This window comes from Clytia hemisphaerica, unplaced genomic scaffold (genome assembly GCF_902728285.1).
Source record: "Clytia hemisphaerica strain Z4C2 unplaced genomic scaffold, Clytia hemisphaerica genome assembly, whole genome shotgun sequence".
NCBI classification, from domain to species: Eukaryota; Metazoa; Cnidaria; class Hydrozoa; order Leptothecata; family Clytiidae; genus Clytia; species Clytia hemisphaerica.
Window position 1 is genome coordinate 180,751 of NW_027103532.1, and position 25,255 is coordinate 206,005.

Here is a 25,255-nt window from a genome sequence, read left to right on the forward strand (position 1 = left end):
TCTTTATCATATTTGATATGATTCGGTAAACAATCAGTAAACCACAAGTAAATGATGAACAATCCAAAATCACTCAAAACTGCCTTGATAAAGATTTATGACAAAATTACAATATTAAATGCTTTAGTTATAAAATTCTTTTCGTTTTTGGTTGGAAATTTGGTTGGTTCATTTCAAGTTCCAGAAAGGACAAAAAATACATCGTCGCATCAAAATAAAAAAAGCTTTAAGTTCATTTTTTGGAAAATTGTGATATGACCATACCGATGCTTCACACCCCATTCTTTATCGATTTTTTTGGCTTAAATCTATGGCCTGAATTAAAGCTTTTAGAAAAAAAGAATTTTACCTTTCACTTTATCTTCAGGGTAATTTTTTAAAAGCCTTTAAGTGACATCAGTTTAGGGCAAGTCCAGAGTGGAAACAACAATTTTGGCTTTTAAAACAAATATTCCAATGTTAATGGTTTTCAGGATTCAAGACATTTAAGGAAAAATAACTTAAAGTCGATTTTCTCAAAACAAAAAAAATGGACCTAGAGCTTTTTTATTTTGATATGTAGTAAAAACGACGAAATCAGAAAGTTTTTTTCACTATAACCCACAGGACTAAACGCTACTAAATAAAACAAAAGAAAGGGAACAGCCTGAAGTAAACCAAATTTTAATTACAAAAGTGGAGAAAGAAAAATTGTGGTGTATCAATATAGAAAAAGTTAGACTTCTTTATCTTTGCTACATAGCTAGATTTCCTGAATTAAAGCTTACTTAGTAACTGTATTAGCATATACTTCGAAAATTCTCACTCAAATGTTAAATGAATAAAACTTACTGAAACTCAATGCTAAAGAAGGATGAAGTGATTAGTTCTTTCTTTCGTGTTTTTCCTGATTTCAAAAATCATTTCAATATTGACGACAAACACCATAATGAGAAAAATATAGGAAATTTGTGTTAATTATTTCTCTCTAATTTTTGTCACATTTTATTACAGTAGTAAAATAGAACAACTCTTTACAACAAATAAATTTGTAGCACAAATAAAACTCATACATAGGCATAACAAAGAAAGGTTTTGGGTAGCTCGATTTAAGATGTATTTTCGCTTAAATAATCAAAAGAAACAACTAGCCTCATTCTAGAGAGAAAAACACATTGTCATGAACCAGGAAAGAAAATTGGCGACGTATAGGTTTTCATCTACATGTGATTGCCATGACATCCCTTTATCGTTTACTTTGATTAGAAAGTCTTAAACATAATCAAGATTTTAGATTCGAAAGTTATGGTCAAGGAATTAAGAATTTGAACTGTTGCCATGAGAGGTAACCAGCATCACCAAATTTGACGTTCCTTTTGTTATGAATGCATCAGTTTTGTAAAAGAAATGGAACCAAGTAATTCTTTCCACTGAGATCAAATCAAAACAACACAATTTGTGTGAATTCAAAACATTACAGCCACTATAAACATATCTGTCTAGATAAGAAGTTAATTAATGTTGTTTTCAAAAATACAAAATTATAACACACGATTTTGATTTTGTAGGCATAATATAATATTTTGCTAGTCTCAGGAAAAATCTCATAACCACATATATATTTCTCTGTGAAAACTGCGATAAGAGTAAAAGAGACTTGTGCCCAAAAACATCAAAAGGGTTTTCAAAACAGCATACTACTCCAAAAGCACATAGTTAATAGATTTTAGTAACCAGAAAAACTAAAATTATGCTTAAAACAAAATTATACTTTCGACCATAACAACAAACTCCTGACAATTACACTATATAACATCAAACTCAACTAAGAAGAAAACTAAAAATATCGTATTACTGTAAAGAACGATACTGTTATCATAACACATAGTTACACAAATCCAACCCAACAAGTATTTGAAAGGAGAAAAAAATGACGACAGTATAAAAATATAAGAGGGGCATTTTCGTCTCTACAGAAAGCTGTCATTCTTGTCATCTTAGAGATTTTTTTCCATCATCACAAAATCAGTATGACCTACAATGGAGAGCATTCAACTATCATTAAAATGAAATCTCCACCACGGTGTTACTTGCAATAACAAGAGTGTTTGTAATTTTATCTCTTGTGATGATTTAGAATTCGAATTACACAAAATCATCAAATTTTGTCTACTGCTAATCAATCAACTACTCAACAAAGATAAGAAACAAAGAGATAAAAATGTTTGATGATGCAAGGTTTTCAGAGTGACGATGGAAAAAAAAAACTCATTTCTTAAATATCCCTGTTAAAAATAATCAGACAAACCGTCTAAGCCCTCAGGCCTGTGGTGCCTTTACGTCCAAAACAGTTACAAGTAACAAAATAACAAATCTAGCTCAGTGAACTGGTCTCAAATTCCGTTTTCACTGAGTCTGCCATTCTCTATTTTAGATATTTGAAAAACTATATGATTCAGATATCCATTTTAATTGAATAATGAGTTTCTCTTAAATCATTTTCTCTTTATCCTTTTATATTGTCATTTCTCTTTTTGTCTTTTTTGTAAATGACATCAATGACACATAGCTAACAACCACAAAAATTTACTTTGTGATCACTTAACTATGTAGCTGCTAATTACTTGGTTTTTAATCCAAAAATCCCTTCCCTCTTCGAGAAGATTCTTTTCCATTTCTTATAATAACATAAAATTTTAGTGTGCACCCTCCAAACTCTGCAGGGGGATGAATTTTTGGGTCTGAAAGAATCAAATGAGACCTCAAAATTTGAATTTGTGTATAAAATATCAAATTTGGTCAATTTGTTCCAAAATTACGAGTTTTTTAGTTTTGCCTGCGAAGGCTTGTGATGACGTCATGACAAAAATTTCAAACTCCATAACTTTTGATAGGAAGATTTTCAAGGCATGTTTTAATCTCGATTTTCATCAATATTTCATGCTCTTCCGCTGGCACCATCAGATTTTGAATATTTTCAAAAAAATAAATTTTTGCCCAGCCACCTGATGACATCATCTGGCAGGTGGCCAGGAGGCAAAATTTAGTGTTACTGTTAGAAAGTAAGTTTTAGACCCTCTAAGGATCATCTGTGCCGAATTTCCTGCTTTTATCACCATCTGAAGTATTTCTATGTTTATATGTGCTATTTGCAGCAAATTTCAATTTTAGATACCCACCCACCCCTACACTAAAAAATACTATCCAGAAAACTACACAATAAACCCCAACAACTCCAGTATAGTACAAAGTACTACCCAGAAAACTCCCAAATATACCCAACACCGACCCCCCTGTATTGTAAAAAGTACTATACAGAAAACTCCTAAATATACCCCATCACCCCCTTTATAGTAAAAAGTACTATCCAGAAAATTTCCAAATATAGATCCAACATATCCAACATCATACATTCGATCATTTACAAACTTGTGTTTTCTTTTTATATGTTTTACTATGTTTTGATCTGTTTTGATTAATGTCAATCAGATAGATTATTTTTTGTTTTTTGATGCCAAAAGAGATAGGTACAGAAATACTACTACTACTTCACGGCTGGTACAGATATCAAAAAAATTCAAAGCATTGCGTAAGCACTTGTTTTAAAAGATAATTCAATGATTTCAATATCTTCCATCAAGATTTCTGTTCAAGCGTTCTGTTCAACATCAATATTCTAAAAACCATTTTCATCTATTACTTATAAAATCACTAATAACATTGTACTTTTATTGCAGAAAAAAGAAAACTAATAACTAGCTAATCTGAACTGAAATTATGAGCTGCAGAATAGTACACAAATAGTAAACAAACAATTCGAAATGTGACCCTAAATCACAGATACTTAAGCAGAAAATTTTTTTTCAAAACACCCACCCACCCAAGGATACAAGCCACTTTTTTGTATACTGACCCCCCTGGAAAGCTCTTAAAAAATGATTATTTTAAAACGGATATTTCGCAACGTATTCGAGATGAACGCCAAACATTGAGAAAACGTCTCTTTGACGCTGACCTAAAGAATGGCCTTCTACTACTTTGAAAATGAAATTTCGATAGCCAGACATGAATTTTACTTGACAATGAACAAAATTTAGTTCTTTAACTATAAGCGCAATGCAAATTTAGTTATCAGCTTTACTTTTGATTGGCTCATTAAATTTTTATGAACTTAAACATAAAGATGTGTAACCATAATAAACCATTGATTATGATTGAGTCAAATATTTGATAAACAAATTTCGGCCAGAAAACGGTATCATTATAAACATTCATGATGTCTGAAGCAGATTCCCCTTAAAACATTTTTTGTCATAACAAAATGAATATTTAGCTTTGTTACAGTAATCCCTATTCCTCTATACTTTTTATATTAGACCCAACCAATTGATCTATCGGTCGGGTGTGCCAGAAATATGTTACCTACGTTACGGGTATACGTTAATTATTACCTTTCACCCAAATAAAGTTTTGCGACTAAAATTAGAAAAATCTTGACAAATCCATTAAAGGCCTCATAAATGGGTCTAATTTTTGGTTAAAGACCCAAAAATTCAAAAGCAATCCTGATTTTCTATCTTTGTCCCTTATTATATCTTCCCCAAGTACTCCTCTGAGTATAATACAAAGAATTGAGTGGCTCTAAACCTTATTAAGAATCATTTTACTCATTCAGAGAAAAAGGTCAATTTTGAGAGAAAAAGATCTTTTTTTGTTAGTAAGGAACAAAATGGTCTGTAAAATACACAATTTTACTACAAACCTTTTGAAAATTTGAGCAATGCCTTAGGAGCACATAAAGTTTTGATATAAATGCATATTTCTTGAGAGCCTTTACTCCATGAAAACCCGCCTACAACTGCAGAGCCAAACCTGATAAAATGAAAGTGACTTATATCCCGAGAAAGGAAAGTTTTCAGACCCAACTTTGTATTTCAAAATCAATTAGTATCAAATTTTTAAGCCAATATTTAGGTTGAAAGAATTTTCAGTTTTGCCTACAGGGGCCCAAGGACTAAAAATCCGCCATTATGGATACCCAGGTGAGAAATACAGGTGGACCAGAAGCTTAAAATATTCTTAATACAATGAGGAACAAATAGCCAGTAATTACTAATGCATTGTAGCTCATTTCAGTGAATTATTCCTTGTTCCGAGCCAAAAATGATAATGAGTGTGCACGCTTATTTTTTAATATCATCAACGTAAGGCCAGGCCCAATTGATTGTTTGGTTTGTGTCCTAGAAGAAAAGATTTGAAAAATGGGTCCTTTGTAGGGTATCAGGAATGAAAACTATTGCAATTGCAGTATACAAAAGTGAAACATTTTTTTCAAATATTTAGAGTTGGTCAGAGGACAACACGAACCAAACTATCAATTGGGCCTGGCCTAATTGTGACTGACTGACTAAGGGGACCCGTCCATATTCATTTGACAACGCATAACCTCAAATTGACGTTATCCTCTGAACACCCCACCCCCCACAGATAACGTCAAGCGATGTACCATAACTTGGTCTAATGTCAACATCCCTCCTCTAATTTCGACACCCTTTTTATCAGCTGAAATTGTTAGAAAAGTTGAAACTTTTTTTCTTGGCTTAGTGGTCACAGAGGAATAATCCTTTTTCGATCAGTGATTCAAGCTTTGATATTATTCCTGTCTCTGAAGAAGGGTGTTGGAATTAGACGAGGTAAAGTTTAGAAAAACCTTCTTCTTGCTTCTGTTGTTGATGTGAACACACCTGCCAACTGCACTGACACCTATTCATTTTTAACCCACACCACAATAATAATATTAACTACCGTGAAGTCAGGTAACTTGCATCATCAGTGGAGGCTATTAACATGCAAAGCCCTGCACAGTTGTTACGCGTTTAAGCCAAATCGCGTATTACAAACAACCTCTAAATTGTCGAGTACAAGCGAGAAAAAAAAAACGAAATTCAAAATGGTGGCCAAGCCCACGCTGATAATTATCAAAAATCTTCGTTTTTCAATCAGCTATTGCAGCTCAATAAATCGATGAAATAATTTGAAATAAAAAGTAAACAAACCTTGAACCTTTCATGAATCCAAATGAATAAAGGTATTCATCTAAAGTGAAGATTACATTTCAAAATAAAACGATTTCCAAACCAACCACAACCCTCGACATGGCCTGAGAATTCTCGGGCCTCTTTGGGCCATGTTAGGGCCGAGAGACCCTATCAATTGCATGTTCGGGCCATGTTAAATGTTAAATTGATTCAGCACGTCCAGTCAAACAAAATAGTACAAAATAAGATTTGTCTGTTTTGTTTATATCGCTCAAAAAAACTTTACAGCTTCCCGTGGACACGCTTCAGTTTAAAACCAGGACCAGTTTACTAGCAAATATTTCCACCCTAAGTATATTTATAACTATGTTTTCATACCAAATAAGACATTTAATATTTATATGAGTTTACAACATTCATATATTTAATATACCGTAGGATCGTCTAATATCAACATACGTCTTCTAATCTCGACATAGCTGTAGGCTGGTCTTCGAAATAAAAAATCAAACATAAACAAATACATACCAAAGTTATCAATCAATCACTAAATTGTACTCTCTCTCTATCACGTCACATATTGTTAATATAATATGAGAAATGTGAACTGTTATTACTTATATTTGAAAAGAACACTTCAACGATGTAGTAATCACTGAAAAACTAATTCGCATGCTTTCAAAGAAGATGCCCAAATCACAACAACGTTTTGCACACGAGGAATTTTTTAGTAGACCTTTTTACCTTGAACCGAACATAATTAAAAGAACCCGGTTTCCTTATGAATTTGAAAAGGGACCGGGTGTGCTAGGTGCGGCGTCTAGAAGTTTAACGCGGCCTCATAGCGCCTAGAGCCTTTGCTTGCAATAAATAATAAGGAAATGGAAAACAGGTCGACTAAGCGCGCAAATTATTTTTATCACGTGACTTGAAGCGTAATAAAGTTGTAAAATTTTAATGATGGACACGAGAAAGTTACGAGGAAGTTTGCATGCGTGTAAAACTGCTTATAATTTGGCTGTTTTTTTAATTGAAAGGATTGCAACGTTTACTGAACTTCTAGTTTGATGGATGAACTTGTTCGATAAGAATGATACCAAGAATTTCATTCAAGGTTTGTTTTGATTATTCTACAGATCCGGTGTCGAGATTGGAAGACGTATGTCGAGATTAGACCAACTTACGGTAATTTTCTCAAAGAAAATGTTAAAAAATTCAGTCCTGAAATTACACGCCTGTTTAAATCATGTTTTCAAAAATTGGCCCGAGTGTGGCCCGCGTGTGGCTCGAACACGGCCCGGGCTAGCAACTGAAAATTCTCTACGGGGTCACTGGCAAGGAGTTACTTCAGACTTTAGATTCCAATTCTTGTATAGGCTGCAACTACACTGCCAGATGATCTGTATTGCAAAGACTTCAAAATGGGTCCATAAGTTAAGAAAATGAGATTATCATATAGCACGGGGGTTTTGTTTTTAGAAACAAACTTCAAAATAACATTGTTAATGAACTTCTTACTAAAATATCACTTACTTACATAATTTATTTATGATATAACACCCTTTTCTTAAATAAATGGCCTCTTAAAGTCTTTTATGTTTGCCGCAAGAAGGGGGAAACATTTAATTTGACCCCCGGTTTTTTCTCTCTTTTTCTAGCTAATTTTTGCGCGTTAGTGTAGACACAACTTTAATCCGGGGAAATGAAGCGTTTTCATTGGTCTAAAATCACGGATGGTCAGGTCACGTGACCAGAATTTTTATCCAGGGAAATGCCGTGGCCGCAATGTTTTGCTTTAGTGAGATTGACGACCATTTTGTTGTTTAGATTTGAGCGGGCGAAATTTCTGTACAAACCAAAATATGGCTTTGTTGGAATACGGGTTGAAACACTTGTGCCTGCCTCAAATGACTGACCAATCAAAGCAGCAAAATTTCAAAACAAATGAACTGCGCAGCTTCGCTCGCAGCTCTACTCTACTATTTTTGTTTTGATTTAACCTTGTATTTTAAGGACCAGACAGGTCATTCATTAGAGGCCTATGCATCCAGTTTTCAGAGTATGGCAGAAATCATTGAGATTTCAAGGGCAGAGATTGCTCACTTTTCAAGGGCAGGGGCAAAATTTTGATAATATCTACAACTACAGTTCAGGGGCAAAATCCATTGAAAATTGATGGCTATATTTACCTGTTTTTCTGGCTTTTATCATAAATTATTGTGGTGGGAAAGGGATCTTAGGAGCAGAGTTTTATGTTGGAAATTTTCCTTGGGGGCAACCATGACATGCTCTGAAAACTGGCTATGCATGTTGTTAGCCTCCACTGATTGATGATGCAAGTTTATTACCCGACTTCACGTCATGGTAAAGTATAAAGAGGAAATCAGTTTCCATCAACTGAAAATGAAATAACCTTTTTCGCAGTCTTCTAAAACAGAGTAAGTATTTAGAGATATAAAGAGTTTCTTTTCTCACCAAAGAAGAATGACTGAATGAGGATGATGACTTCTTTGTTTGTGATCTGGCTTTTCAAGAACTGTTTTTCAAGAGCAAAGCACAGTTGGAATTTATGATCATCTAGTCGGGCTAAGCTTTGAAATATAATAGAGGATATTACATACTATAATATGAAAAATCATATCGCAATTGGATGGATACAATTATGTGAACGTAATATATTTCGCACATCATATGATACAGTTAGGCCCGCATTTTCCAGTGCGCAGAAGAAATCTGCTGAGGTCAGCAAATCTCTTTATATTTTCGCGCGCGAAAAAAGACGCCCGATCGAATCAAACAAAAGGTTATTTTTGAAAACAAAACAAAAGTGTCAAAATTTTAATTTTGTTTTCAAAATGTGAAGACGCTCGCTCACGATTAGTCAACACAATAGACAGCTCCAGGCTTTTAGGTCTATAATATATGCACTGATATAGCCGGCCACTAGTAACCCGCACCGGGAGAATTGCTTATTAATAGGTTTACACACGACCTAGTAACATTGAGTTTAATTAACTTAAAGCCCGAGGGGCTACTGTAGTTAACCTTTACCAGAAAAAGTGAAGCCAACTATTCCTCATTCAGAACACGCTGCAATCATGACGACGGATTGTATCTAGTGGCTCCTTTTGTTTTTGAGGATTGCATTTTTTTAAAGTCTCTTTAGACCAACGTCCAAAAATTCAGAAAAGGCCTTAAGGCAGGTTTTTGTGGAACACCCCTTGGATCAAGGTAAATTTTTGTTTTCATGCTTGTAGAATTGACATCTGCTTCCCGGATCTTCCGGAGCTTCCCCTTTTTAAAAATATCTCACCAACAGATAAAGAAAATGGGATTATTTGGAAAATTTCGACCACCTTGTGCCAAGAAATGTCCTTGTTAAGGCGAAAAATAAACATTTTGGGCGTCCGATAACGTCAGCATTTTGTTGGGATATCAAAAAAAAAAACCTCACAGATAGCTACCCTCATTACGACATTAGCAAGTCAAAGTGGGAATCCATTTCCAAAAATTTGAGAAATGTTTCGAAAAAACTTAAGCCAGTTCAATCTTCTAAACATCACATTTTCAGCAACAGCCTCTCTAAGGATCAGAGCTGGGCTCATTTTTGCCTTTTACATCCAAAATATAAAATCTCGAGTCGCGGGAAAATTTAAGTGAAAAAAAAAAAATTCCCTAAAAATTAACATATATTTTCATCAGCATTTAGAAATATCAGAGTCCCAAATTATCATAAATAATTACAATTCTTACAAGAATTGCAAAAAGGTCTGCAAGCACAACATTACAACCAAGAATATTAAACACCTATTATAATTAAACCCAATTTCTATAACTTTTCTCTTTTGAAGAAAATTGTAGTTGTTTCAGTTTGTTTGCACACTGTTGAATTTTCTTGATTTTCATTAATTCGGTGATCCATTGTATCGCGAAATGGGACTTATTCTACAAAAATGGACAAATGTAAAAAAGGTTGGTCCCAAAAAAGACCAAAAATGTAAAATAACACTAATCATATTGGGACGTGGAAACCTTTTCCTTATGTTGGTTAAGAAACTAACCCTAGTCTCTTCGTATGCGTTCCCCCCAAAAAAATAAAAATATATAAAATACTTGACAAAATCTCATACTACCGAAAATAAGAATTAGAAGTAATGTATTACTATAAAAATAAAAATTTGAAATGAAAAAGTAATCAAAAAATAATATTTCAAAAAAAATATCAAATCGGGTAAAAATTGTCTTGAAAAACATTTGAGTGTATGCTCTATATAAATTTGGTGCGAAAAGAAAAATAAATTTGATTCTGAAGAAAAACTACAAATGTACATGAATACAAAATACTATTAGTTACACGGTCTTATCCCGTTGAGGTCCCTTTGCATGTTTTCCAAAAACTTTCAAAACTCTCCAAGTAGATAGAGAGTTACATCACAGAGCTACAAAGTAAATCAAACTGTTAAATTGGACCTTCCAATGTTAGTCAAACGAACATAGTTGAAATTCGAATATACAGTTGGAAACCTTTTTTATGGACCTTGTAATCATGTGTCTGTGTGTTTACTTTGACCATATTAAAAACTATAGATAAGAATAGATTCTAAGAAATTAGGAATTTGAATATTATTTTCAATCATTTAATCATATTCAGATCCGATGACAATGCTGAGCTCGTCACCAACGACGTGTGTACCGTGGAACCATTTATTTGTGTCCAAAACAACTGAAAATAAAATGAAAGATTCTTATGATTACCGCTGCAATGTTATCTTAAACATATAAAAATCAGAGGATTTATCAAAAATGAGAAGTCTTTTCTGGTGTACAGAAAGAAAGTAAGGAAAGGTTTCCCAAAACTCGTCCCAGACCCTAAATGCAATAATACCTAATACCAAAAAAACACCCCTGTCCCAATGGATTTAACCTTGGTGCACAAACCTTCAGTCAATGTTTCCGGTCTTCCTAAAGTTTTGAGGGGACAGAAACTCATATACTCCCCTGATCTCTTGCTCAAATAAAGTAGAGAAATACATCATGGGTCACTCACGTCATGCCTCAGTTTTCAATAATTCGATTTTTCGATAATTTATTGCCCGACAGTGTTCCCAACTTAATACTTGGACGTGCATTCTTTTAATTAAATAATTAGCAGTCTGAGGTCTCGAGGGAGATAAATACCTTCGTTGATTATTGCTTCAAGGTAAGGGGTTTTACGTGATCATTGCTTACTAATACTAGGTGGGCTAACCCTTAGTATTCGTAGAATTTTTCAAGGGACGCAACCCACACATTTTTACAGTAATTCGAACTAAACAGGATTTTGAAATTTTTTCTTTAGGGGGGCCTCAAATTTAGCCAAATGACTGACGCTACAGGCAAAACTCCTCATCCCAAAAATGAATGAAAAATTTCGGCGAGTTTTCAAAGTCGAATTCAAAAGATGGTTAATACTACCAAAGAAATATAAGAGTAGACTCTACTACTCTTATATTTCTTTGATACTACCGATTAGAGTATGTGTTAGAAAAATATTATCATAGGTAGAAAAATTACTTACTGACTTCGCCAGCATGTACAGTATCTTTGAAACCTCCACCACATTTATAATAACATTCAGGCGGTGGTTGTAAAGTCCATGTCTTGTTACCGTGAACTTGAGCTTGCCATGATGAGTGGTCTACCGAATCGATCTAAATATTAAGAGGTTCCAAAACATGCAATAATATCAATCAAATGACCTTCAAGGGTTAGAATAAGGGCTATATACACTACTAACCCGATCACCATTCCTCACGAACATCTCTATTCCTCACTATTCCTCTTCTATTACTCCTCTATTCCTCAGCGTTCCTCAAATGTTCCTCAGGAATGGATATTTCAAAACTTTGTTTTAGCATTCCTCATGTATTCCTCGAACATTCCTGAGGAATGGACATTTATGACGTTATTTTCAAGCGTTCCTCACTCGTTCCTCGAAGGTTCCTCAGGAATGGAGTTATTTCAACTTCATTTCAGCATTCCTCCAGGGGGGGGTCTTGCAGTTACTCCTTGACACTATGTGGAGTAACTGCAATTTTGGACATTTTCTACAGACACCACCACCCTTGCAGTTATTCCATAGTGTACTAACTGATTTTACCCTCAAAATTGGTGTATACCACCCCCAAAAGTGCCAAATTTGGCAATTTTTTCACTGAATTCCTCATTTTTGATACCATTTTACTGGGTACGTCTTATTAATGACCGTTCAAGAGTTAAATATCTCAATCATTTTCCAAGTTTTCTAAAATATCTTTCATGCCTTGATTGAAGAAAATATTTTGTGATTTTTTTTTGACTTTTGAAAAAATGTTTTGAATTTTTTTGCTTCCGGAATTTTTAAAAACCTAAAATTTTAAGTGAAAAGTTGAAAAGTGTGCTCACTTAGTACACCATATCCTACCAAAATCGACAATTTTGGGCTTAGGCACCACCCATGTTGCAGTTAGTCCACTGGTGGAGTAACTGTTTTCCCAAATTTTGGTTTATATACCACCACGGTAGTAATTGTCATAGTGTTTATATAATAACTGCATGACCCCCCCCTGATTCCTCATCTATTCCTCGAACGTTCCTCAGGAATGGACATTTCTGACGTAATTTTTAGGTGTTCCTCGCTCGTTCCTCGAACGCTTCTTATGAATGGAGTTTCATGACGTTACTTTTATGTGTTCCTCACTCGTTCCTCGAACGTTCCTCAGGAATGGACATTTCTGACGTTATTTTTAAGCGTTCCACACAGGGGGGGGGGGTCTTGCAGTTACTCCTTGACACTATGTGGAGTAACTGCAATTTTGGACATTTTCTACAGACACCACCACCCTTGCAGTTATTCCATAGTGTACTAACTGATTTTACCCTCAAAATTGGTGTATACCACCCCCAAAAATGCCAAATTTGGCAATTTTTTCACTGAATTCCTCATTTTTGATACCATTTTACTGGGTATGTCTTATTAACGACTGTTCAAAAGTTGTATATCTCAGTCATTTTCCAAGTTTGTTAAAATATCTTTCATGCCTTGATTGAAGAAAAAAATTTGTGATTTTTTTTTGACTACCAAAAAAATGTTTTGAATTTTTTTGCTTCCGGAATTTTTAAAAACCTAAAATTTTAAGTGAAAAATTGAAAAATGTGCTCACTTAGTACACCATATCCTACCAAAATCGACAATTTTGGGCTTAGGCACCACCCATGTTGCAGTTAGTCCACTGGTGGAGTAACTGTTTTCCCAATTTTTGGTTTATATACCACCACGGTAGTAATTGTCATAGTGTTTATATAATAACTGCATGACCCCCCCCCCCCCCCCTGTTCCACACTCGTTCCTCGAACGTTCCTTAGGAATGAACATTCATGTAAAGTGTTCATCACTTTACCTACTCGGAAAATAGATGTTTGGTATGAATCCACTCTTTCACAATATTTCTATCAGTAAAACATCACGGGATAGAAAAATTACCTTGAATTGTATTACGCGCAAAAAAAAATTTCAATTCTGTTATACATTGCTAATGAATTTAAAGCACAGGTTGTAAAAAACCCTAGTTGTTTGTGAGCTTCCGTTACTAATGTGCTCTAAAGAACAAAAGTATTTCTCTAGCCCTCTCTTTCTCTGGAGACAGAGCCTAAAATTTTATGCGACATAAAAGTTTTTGATATTGAATATCTTATCCATGAAAATGTATTATAAACAGCTTCGAAAATGTCTTTTCCTGAGGAACAAACGAGGAACGCTTTTAAATAACGTCATGAAAGCCCATTCTTCAGGAACGTGTGAGGAATAGATGAAGAACGATAAAGCGAAGAAGAAATATCTCCAATCCTCAGGAACGTTCGAGGAACGAGTGAGGTACGTTTAAAAATAACGTCAGAAATGTCCATTCCTGAGGAACGTTCAAGGAACGAGTGAGGAACACTTGAAAATAACGTCATAAAAGTCAATTCCTGAGGAACGTTCGAGGAACGAGTGAGGAACGCTTGAAAATAACGTCATAAATATCCATTCCTCAGGAACGTTCGAGGAATACATGAGGAAGGAATGGTAAAACAAAGTTTTGAAATATCCATTCCTGAGGAACGTTCAAGGAACGCTGAGGAATGGTGAGGAATAGAAGAGGAATATTGAGGAATGGAGATGTTCGTGAGGAATGGTGATCGGGTTAGTAGTAGTTTTTTTATTTAAGACATATCCACCAGGCTCAAATCTTGGAAAAACTTAAGCATTGCTTTTAAGCATATGCTGACCCTCAATTTACCAAATTTCAAAGCATGTTATCTCCTAAACTATACAAGAGAGCATTTATGCATAAAATGCAAAATAAATTATCACATAGGCATATAGCATAAGCATATTTGATGCTCAAAAATGCATTTTGTTTAGCTTAATAAGATTCACAAAAATTTGCTTATAAAAAAACGTCTTACCCAGGCGAGTGGTATTGGACGAGTCCTATGTTTAGCCTGTTGTTACTGACTTATGTTTAGTAATAATCAAAAATGTCAAAACTACAAGTAAGGCTCAAATTATATGCTTATATATAATGTCAAAGACTTTAGACAGGGTTATAGCTACTGTAAATCTGAACCTGACTTTGTCAGCATATTTAAAAGCGTTATGCTTTTCAAAAATATTTATTGTCGAAGCTACAAATAACAAGTGATGCTTTTATGGACCTACCTGGTTATGCATTTAACACATATATAATTGATATCTACGTGAGCGTGACCATTAAACAATCATTCAGAACACTAATAGTGACGATCTATTAAAATTAGTCGTTTGTTTCTTATAAAAAACTGTTTAGAAACCAAAAAAAACATTGATGTATGCTTATTAATAGTGATTCTTATAGATAAACATGCGTTTTTTGAGCCAAAAAATTTTTTTTGCAAAAATCTGCTTGAGCCATCTTTTACCAATGATGGTACCCTACTTTTATACAAAAAATCAGAAAAAATCTATGATCCAATTTTTCACGAAGTCCAAAAAACCCGTTTTTTAGCCGTTTTTTGGCCCAAATTTGCCTGTAAATTTTTTTTTTCGAAAATCGGGCTCCGTCACATTCGAGGGTTTATAGTTATTCATCTTTGTGCAAAAAATCAGAAAAAACTAATGAGCCAATCTCGAGAAAAGCTGGTAACTAACGAACGAACATACATGTAATTAATGCGGCTATGATTCGATGTTTTAGGAACCTAAATTGATTGAGAGTTCCTTATTGCTTGAATAGCGTATATCTTCTTTATCACTAAAATTCAACTCTAAAATACCCTAGAAATATTCCCTACTTATATACTACTTCAAAAACTGCTGATATAATGAAAATCCTAAACAAAGCAAAATAAAAGACCTATTGTTCAAATATAATGAAGATTTAGTACGTGTTCTACGTCACGTTCAAGTCCGATGAGTTAGCGCTTTTAAACTTGCCAAACTCGTTTATGTACAATGAGAATTGTTGAGTTCAGTTTATGTAATGTACAAACGTGCTCAGTTTACGTCATAAACAACGTGTCGAGAAATTTCGAAATGTTTCTTCGTTTCTTCTCTTTTCGAGAATGTTCTTTAAATGTTCAAATCGCGTTCGCGACATTCCCGACGGCAAATAATAACGATTCATTCGTCAGTTAAATTTTGTCCGTAAATTCTATCACGAGCTTCCAATGCTGCTCGTCTGGTTGAGCGTCGTTTAGGTTGAATCTCCTTTTCGTTTGTTTGTTTGACATCTTGGTTATCGTCAATGTCATCCGTGGTTAAATCGTCCTCGACTTTAAAATCATTCTCACATTCCAAGGGGTAAAGTAGATTTAGCGAACGGTTGACGGTATTTTTTGTCGCAAGTAGTACCTTTGCTGCTCTGATCTTTCCGTCTGTGCTGGTGATTAATCCAGTGATTCTTCCAAGTTTCCAAGATCCTCTTGGTGTGTCATCTTTGAGTTGGACGATATCTCCAACGTTCGGTTTCTCGTGTGCTTGAATTCGTGGTGATGATAGACGAGACTTTGTTCGTTCACGGAGATTTAGAAGGTAGTCGTCGTCTTCCAAATCTTCCAGAATGTTTCTAACATCCGTTGTCCTCGTTTCCATGTGTCCCGAAGTATTTCCTTTGATTCCATTCTTCCCTCGACGTATGTTGGATCATTGATTTCGTCTTGGTCCTCAAGTGTTGGTGTTCCTGTCTTAGTGTTGGGTGACAGAAAGTGTGATGGGGTGATTGTAGTTCCATCATTCAAATCTTCTCCAATGTATACCAATGGTCGTGTGTTCAATATAGCTTCTGTTTCTGTCAGATAAGTCTGTAGTTGCGTTGGTGTGAGAAGTTTTTGCCCAATTGCCTTCTTCAGTGCCATCTTGCTGCTTCCCACCATTCTTTCGTAAAATCCGCCCATCCATGGTGATAGTTCGATGATGAATGACCATTTGATTCCCTCGTTGGCTAAGTATGACGTCACTGCTTCATCGTTGATGACTTTGATCCACGCCAAGTCGATTGTAGAACTAGCTAATTTGAATTGTGCTGCATTGTCTGAAATTATATGGCTTGGCTTTCCTCTTCTTGCAATGAATCGACGCAGTGCCATGATGAATTCTTCGGCTGTCATGTCGTTGACAATTTCCAGGTGACTGGCCCTCACCACGACGCAGGTGAAGAGACACACCCAGACTTTCTGTGTTGAACCGTCTGCTTGTTTTACTTTTAACGGTCCGAAGTAGTCAAGTCCAGTGGTTTTAAATGGTGTTGATCTTGTCAGCTTGCTCCTTGGGTAAGGTGACATCTCCGGCATCTTGTATGGTCCTCCTTGGTGTTTTCGGCAGATTTTGCAGCGCCTCAATACGTGTTTAATTTCAGCTCGTCCTTGTGGGATCCAGTATTGTTTCCTCATCTCTGCAAGTGTGTGGTTGACTCCGGAGTGGAACAGTCTTTTGTGTGTATCCTCTATCATCAATTGAACACAAATCTTTCTCCTCTTGGTAGAAGTATTGGATGGATCATCTCTAGTGGCCAATCAGCGTTTGATAGGCGACTGTGACATCTGATGATACCATTTGCGTCCAGTTGTAGGTTGAGTGGGTTGGTTGCTGTCTTCTTATTCATTGTGACTTTTCCTTTGGTTGTCGTCAAGTAGTGTTTAATCTGTAGATATTTGATCCATTGCAGCTTTGCTGATGCGATCTCCTCTGCTGTCAAATCTCCTTTTGTGGTAACCATCCTTTTTATCTTGAGTTGAAAACGGTTGGCGTATGCTGTGATGCGGAGAACTTTGTTGAATGAGGAATGATTCTCAACTTTGATTCCGAATGGTGCTTGTATGACATCTTCCTCTGGCTCTGCGTTGGCTGTAGTGGCTGGAATGGATGTCTCGTAGATAACGTTAGATCCTTTGTCTTTTGTTTCCAGTGTCCGTTTGATTGATTCTTTGTTGATTTGATCCACATCCCAGGTTGGCCATTGATTGGGTTCCTTCTTCAGCCATTCTGGTCCATGCCACCACAATTTACTTTTCTTCAGCTCTTCAGTACTCATTCCTTTGGTTGGGATGTCGGCTGGGTTGTGTTTAGTGTTGACGTATCTGAAGCTGATGTCATTCTCTTTGATGATTTCGTTGACTCTGTTTCTTACGAATACATCTTTGTTATCTTTCTGCTTCAACCAATCAAGAACACATTTTGAATCAGTCCATAGTGTCATCTGTTTGTTGTCAAGTCCAAGTTCCTTCGCAATGAAACGTAGTGCCCTTGTGGCGATTAGAGCTGACATTAGTTCCAGTCTTGGGATAGTCATCTCATCCTTTGTCTTCTTTGCTTTGGTTTTGCCTTTCTTTGTCTTATTTGGGTTGACATTCTTCTCCTTTGGTGCGTTTCTAGTTTTGGCAAAAACCAAGTTGACGTTGGGTGTACCAACAATCTCTGTTCGAAGGTAGATTGCCGCAGCATATGCTTTCTTTGATGCATCGCAGAATCCAAGTAATTGCTGCTTCTGATTTCCAATGAATCGTGGAAACTGTATTGATGCCAGGCCATTCAATTCTTTGGTCAGATCAAGCCACGTTTCTCTGTCTTCTTTTGTCAATGGGTCATCCCAGTCCATGTCCTTCTTCCAAAGTGATTGTAGGAAAATCTTCAGCTTGATGATTGCTGGGCTCATCATTCCGAGGGGGTCGTATATTGATGCGATAGCTGCCAGGACTTCTCGTTTAGTTGTGGCTTGTTCGGCTAAGTAGCATTTCTTTGTTGAGATTGATAGCTCGTCATCTTCCGTGTTCCAGTTGAGTCCAAGCACTTTAGCGGTCGTGGTTTCAATGCGATCTTCCTGTTTGATCAGGCTGTTGACCTCCTTTGAGCTTGTCAACCATTCTCGTAAATTCATTGAAGCATCTTTGAATAATTCCTTTGCATTCTTGTACAATTCGACGGCTTCGCCCGTGTTGTTGGCCCCTGTGATGATGTTGTCAACGTAGATGTTGTCCTTGATCTTCTGTGCTATTGGTGTGTTTGACTTCTCGATGTGATGTTGGATCGTGGCACCAAGAAGAAATGGACTTGAAATAATGCCAAATGGTACTCTTGCAAATCGGTATACCATCAAGTTGTCGTTGGAGACTGGTTTGGTGACATCCTTCAGCCATAAAAATCTTGTTACATCTCGTTGATCCTCTTGGATGCCGATCTGCAGGAATGCTTTTTCGATGTCTGATACAATTCCAATCTTCTTTGTTCTGAATCTCATGAGCAGTCCACACAAGTCTTCCATGATGACTGGTCCTCTGTAAAGACACTCATTCAAGCTCCTGTTGTCCTTTCGTGTTTTGGCAGATGCATCGTAAACGATTCTCAGCTTTGTCGTTGTACTGTCTGGCTTGACAACGACGTGGTGGGGAATGTAATGTTTCCTGTTAGCATTGTTCATTTCAGAAACATCTACTTTCTCGACCATTCCCTTTTCAACTTGTGTCTGAATAATTTCGTCATATCGCCTGAGAAGGTCTGGATCCTTTTCTAGACGTTTTGTTAGGGATTTCAGTCTGCCTAGGGACAGTTCATAATTCTCTGGTAATAAATCGTGATCCTCATCTCTCCACGGCCAGCTGACAAAGTATCGTTGACCTTCCTTTGTAACTGTATCGTTGAACATCTCTGTGGCGATTTCGTCTGTGTTGTCTGGTTCGTCTGGTTTGATTCCGATTGTCTCCAGGTTCCAAAAGTCCTCAAGGTTGGGAGGTGTCGGTTGTGATTTGTCTGTGATTGTAGCTTGTTGGATTTCCGATAGGATGTTGCTTGATGTATGGGTCATCACAAACAAGGTGCTCTCGGAGTGATGCTTGTCTTTACTTTTGGTGCGTCCGGATATCACCCATCCAAATTTTGATTTCAATACGAATAATCCCTCCTGGACTTGTTTCCTTTCTCCTGTCATGACATCGTTATAATAGTCATTTCCAATCAAAATACCGATGGTTGAAGCTTCGCGGCTTGTAGGTAAGGTGTCTGCTAGTCTGAAAGTTCTTTGAAATTTCATTTTGTCTTCAAGATGAACGGGATGACGATTGATCTGTGCACAAATCTTAGGCACAACGTTTGCTTTTACTTGGAGAATGTTTCCATCCTTTGACTTCAACACAATGGTGACAACGGGTGAAGTCATTTCCTTTGGCTTTTTCCCGCCAAAGGTAAAAACAGTCAATCGGTTTTTATCTTCAATTTCTAGTTTCAGTTTCTCAACAAGTTCCTGGGTTATGTAAGTGCGGCTACTGCCGGTGTCCATTAAAACTCTGGTGGTTTCTGATGTCGATTCTTCTCTATCCATAGCTTCGATCAATGCGGTTTGCATAATGACATTCTCGCCAGCGGATAAGAGTCCTTCTTCTTCGATTAAGGTGTCCTCGTCAATCTCCACGTCATCAGCGATCATCCCATTGTCTGTTTCCCTTTTGGCGTGAGTAGGGCAAAGACTTCGATGATGGTCAGTTTTCTTGCAATGGTAACACGGTTTTTGTCTCCTACATCTTCCTTGGTGGCTTTTTAAGCATATGAAGCACTTCCCCTTCAACTTCTCTTTTCTTTCCTTGACGGTTGGAACAGTTTTGCACTCATCGTTCCAATGTCCCTTTCCACAAAATATGCATTTCAAGGTGCGTTGTCTGGTGTTGGAGAACATGGTTCCATCTCTGTAGTCGGGTCGACGGTTGCCTTGATGATTTGTTTTAGGCTCGTGTTGGGCTGCAAGTTCGTTTGCTGCAATATATCTCTGTAGGGTTTTTCTCAAGTTCTCGACAGTCCAAGGTTCTTCTGGTGGTTTTTGCATTTCGATCTGCTTGATGACGGATTCTGGAAATTTTCTTCGGATTAGAGTAATATTCTGTCTTTGATCAATGTGTTCTCCTAGGGCTTCCAATGATCTTAGGTGTTGTTCGATTGTGTCGAAAGTTGATCTCAATGAATAGGTTCTATCAGTTGCAACACCCAAGTCCGATAGCTTTGTATAATGGTTATCTATGATCAGTTGCGTATTTCCATATCTCTCCTTCAAAATTTCGATAGCAACGTTATAGTTTGTCTGTGTCAGCTCTAGTCCATTGATCGATTTCAGAGCTGTACCTTCTAGCTGGGAGCGAAGATAGTTCAATTTATCTATCTTGCTAAGTGAGTCATTCTTATCAATTGTTGCCTCAAAACTGTCCCAGAAGGCTTGCCATTTCAATATCTGTCCATTAAATCTTTTAAGCTCTAACTTTGGTAGTCGAACAGTTTGTTGTTTCACATTGTTCTTTTTCTCTAAAGCTGCAGTTGCGGTCGCAGTGGCTGTGTCGGCTTTACACTTCTCCATCTGAACTTCAGACTCGATACGAAGTTTCTCCAGTTGAAATTCTTGTTCTCGTCTCTTTTCCTCAGCTTCGAGTTGGCGATTTTTCTCTCCTCAGCTTCGAGTTGGCGATTTTTTCTCCTCAGCCTCTAGTTGGCGAATCTTCTCTCGTTCCTCCTCCTCTCAAATTTCTCCTTGGTAGTCTCGATGTAATGTTCCAAATCATCCAAGATGTCCTCAGCTTCGACTTGAAAGTCTTGGTATTTGGTGACTTTCTCTTCATCTTTATTTTCAGATTTCTCGTACTCTTGAATGTCCTTTTCAAATTGTGCGTTTTTCTTGGCTACGGCATTTCTAAGTCTGGTAAGCTCATTAACTTCGTAAATGTTCTCTTTTTCTTTGAGGTATTTCTTTCCCTCTTCGATTTTCTCAAATAATCTCTGTTTTGATGTCTCGATTCTCTTCGACGCCATAGTTTCAATTGTTTCTCTCGTTTACTCCTGTTAATCCTTTGCAATAAAAGATATTCCTCTTGTTTAAGTTTCTTTTTTGAAAGTTTCTCCTGTACCAATTAATATCTCCTTTTGACAAACTTTCTTGAATTATATAAATTATATAAATCCAATTGTTCCTTTATTATATGGTTCTTTATTTGTTAACGAAATTTCTCTCACGATAACAAAATTTATCCTTGCTTTGTTTTCCTCTGCGCTTGTTGAAGCGATTTTCCTCTTGAATCCATAAAACAACGAATTGAACCACCCTCTGCTACCATGTAATTAATGCGGCTATGATTCGATGTTTTAGGAACCTAAATTGATTGAGAGTTCCTTATTGCTTGAATAGCGTATATCTTCTTTATCACTAAAATTCAACTCTAAAATACCCTAGAAATATTCCCTACTTATATACTACTTCAAAAACTGCTGATATAATGAAAATCCTAAACAAAGCAAAATAAAAGACCTATTGTTCAAATATAATGAAGATTTAGTACGTGTTCTACGTCACGTTCAAGTCCGATGAGTTAGCGCTTTTAAACTTGCCAAACTCGTTTATGTACAATGAGAATTGTTGAGTTCAGTTTATGTAATGTACAAACGTGCTCAGTTTACGTCATAAACAACGTGTCGAGAAATTTCGAAATGTTTCTTCGTTTCTTCTCTTTTCGAGAATGTTCTTTAAATGTTCAAATCGCGTTCGCGACAATACAACGGTTAATTTATAGGACCTCCACCGGGGTAGGTCCAAAAAAAATCATCGCATGGATGTTCAACACAACGAGATAGGCGTCTTCTATAAGCATATTCATTTTTGGAAAACAGGCTCAGTTTTGCTTTGGTATAAAGCTCAAATTATGCTTGTAATATGCTCATTTTTTCCGAAAAAAAATGAATCTTCCCAATTACACAACCCATGACCAATGATGATCAATGATCAATGATCAAAGCTCACTTATATGGTTATGGTGTGTTCGTTTTTTCACCAAATTCAACAAAATCCGTGCTTATAAAAATACACAGAAAGACAAAAATTTCCATTTTGAACAAAAAATAACGTACATGTATGTGAGCTCCGTACCCAGGTGTGCCCATGAAGATCCAATCTGTTCGACTCGACTCCATTTCTCCTGATAAGAAGTAAGGCCTTTGATAATATTTCCTTAATTTGTTGGCTGCATCTGGGTCACAATTACTCCTGTGAAAAAAAGCAATATAAATAAATACTTTACTACTTTCAGGGGATAAATTTTCACCGGAATTAAATTTCGCAGTTGAACTAAAATACTACCACGACCATGGAAAGCATTATTGAAAGGTTGGATAAAACAGATTGATCCCGATCTCTTATATCCTCTTTCTTGATGAAAAATACATTCTTTTGCTTTTGTGAACTACACAATTCTGAAGGGGCCACGTGGAACATACAAGCAGATAATGATTTTGTATAAATTTGGAGGCATTTTTATGGATTTATGTTGGAAAAATTACAAAACTTTCAACTCCCATATTACTTCATTCCTGATAGAAATCTTGTTAAATACATTACCAGGAAATCAGAAGAAATCAGAGGAAATACATATATGCGTATAGATGGTAAGTCCAAAAAAAACCCATGTTAGGAACGAACGAACGAACGAACGAACGAACGAACGAACGAACGAACGAACGAACGAACGAACGAACGAACGAACGAACGAACGAACGAACGAACGAACGAACGAACGAACGAACGAACGAACGAACGAACGAACGAACGAACGAACGAACGAACGAACGAACGAACGAACGAACGAACGAACGAAACGAACGAACGAACGAACGAACGAACGAACGAACGAACGAACGAACGAACGAACGAACGAACGAACGAACGAACGAACGAACGAACGAACGAACGAACGAACGAACGAACGAACGAACGAACGAACGAACGAACGAACGAACGAACGAACGAACGAACGAACGAACGAACGAACGAACGAACGAACGAACGAACGAACGAACGAACGAACGAACGAACGAACGAACGAACGAACGAACGAACGAACGAACGAACGAACGAACGAACGAACGAACGAACGAACGAACGAACGAACGAACGAACGAACGAACGAACGAACGAACGAACGAACGAACGAACGAACGAACGAACGAACGAACGAACGAACGAACGAACGAACGAACGAACGAACGAACGAACGAACGAACGAACGAACGAACGAACGAACGAACGAACGAACGAACGAACGAACGAACGAACGAACGAACGAACGAACGAACGAACGAACGAACGAACGAACGAACGAACGAACGAACGAACGAACGAACGAACGAACGAACGAACGAACGAACGAACGAACGAACGAACGAAGGGTGACTAACAATTTAAAGAACAAGTTTATTTACGTCCATCAACACAATAATTAAATCCTTATTAACTAAAAATCTTAAAAACAACATAGAAAATAAACAAGGAAAAAATAATGTTATGGATAAAACTCACTCACCAGCCAATGTACCAACGATCACCTTTCATTTCCACCATCTTCTTTGGCATTTTAAAAACATCAATGAGCCCTTGAAAGCTGGTTTTGTATGGAAAAAACTGACAATCTTTTCGATCGTCTGGATTCAAAACTGGACTATTCTTTTTATATAATTTCTTGAAGAAGTCAAAGCTGAAATGTTGCGGAGCTGTCCAGTTCGTCATAACATCTGTTATAATGACTGGTCGACCAGAATAAGCGTATTTCTCCATGAAAACTTCAGAGCTTAATTTCTCAACACGGTCAAACTTATTAATACCTTCACAGAAGGAGCAGTCAACAGGTGGTCTAAAGAAATCTAAGACAGCATCAGTTAGTGGGACAACGCAATTGTCAGTCTGCAAATCAATGTTAGTGAAAAAAGTTGAAAATTCAGCCAACTGCTTTTCTTCGACCAATCCTTTCTGTATTCCAACATAAACAGCAACAACCACTAAAGCAATAACAATTAGGAGGTAAAACACCCATTTCATTAGAATTGCCAAAACGTTGAATTTCTTTGGTTGGTATTTTTGAACAAAATCAAGCTTCCTGATATCCTTGTCTGACAACCCAAGTTGTTTTGCTTTTTGAAAAAGTTTCTTGAATCTTATTTTTGCCAATTCAAGATCTCCATCTGAAACCTCTTCCATTATTATTTACTTATCTGATAAATGAAAATGATAAAGTCTTTTTAGACATGACATTAAATAAATAGATGTTTAGACAGATAGACGGATAGATATATGATGAAATGTGAGACTTCTGATAGCTGTCAGAATTGAACTTACCTCAAATGTTGGAACTCAAACCTCTAAAGTTAAAGAAGGGTGTCGAAATTAGAAGAGGGATGTCGACATTAGACCAACTTACGGTAGGAATCACAGACATTGTAAATTGATAATAGCAAGCTTCTAAGCCATGTTTACTCTGATATGTGTCATGAAGCCCTGAACGAGTTACCCAAGCAAACTTTTGAAGCAGAGTAAGGGGCAGGCTCCTATGGAAGCCATAATGGAATTTGCTTATGTTCATATGGGAGGTGAGCCAGCCTGGCTGAATGGGATCGCATATTTTTTTAACGTCACACACAGATTAAAAACTTCAGTGAAAATGTTACATCGCAACAGGCTTAGAAGCAATGTAAGGATAACGGGTCTGAGTAAGCCAGCCTGTCTCAATATGAAAAGTCCCTAATAACTAATTGCCCTCAATTGAAATTTACTTTCCTTTGCAAAGTTCATTAAAAAAATTAGTCAGATCCAAAATCGTATCCCTGTTCATTGATTTTCAAAATCCAAAATGCAAAAAAAATGGGAGAATTGAGGAAACTTTTTTCCAAAAATTGAAAAATCAGGGAAATACAT

General features: G+C 36.5%; 1 protein-coding gene across 1 annotated transcript; it reads right to left on the reverse strand.

Annotated features, from left to right (window-relative positions):
• Positions 1-10,464: 10,464 nt before the first annotated feature.
• On the reverse strand, positions 10,465-24,555 carry LOC136799696 (uncharacterized). The gene is made up of 4 exons (XM_067056411.1): positions 23,871-24,555; positions 22,423-22,558; positions 11,575-11,707; positions 10,465-10,740 (listed from the first exon to the last, which is right to left on the reverse strand). The coding sequence occupies exons 1-4, from the start codon at positions 24,539-24,541 to the stop codon at positions 10,655-10,657; spliced, it is 1,026 nt and encodes a 341-aa protein (XP_066912512.1). The 5' UTR covers positions 24,542-24,555; the 3' UTR covers positions 10,465-10,654.
• Positions 24,556-25,255: the final 700 nt, after the last annotated feature.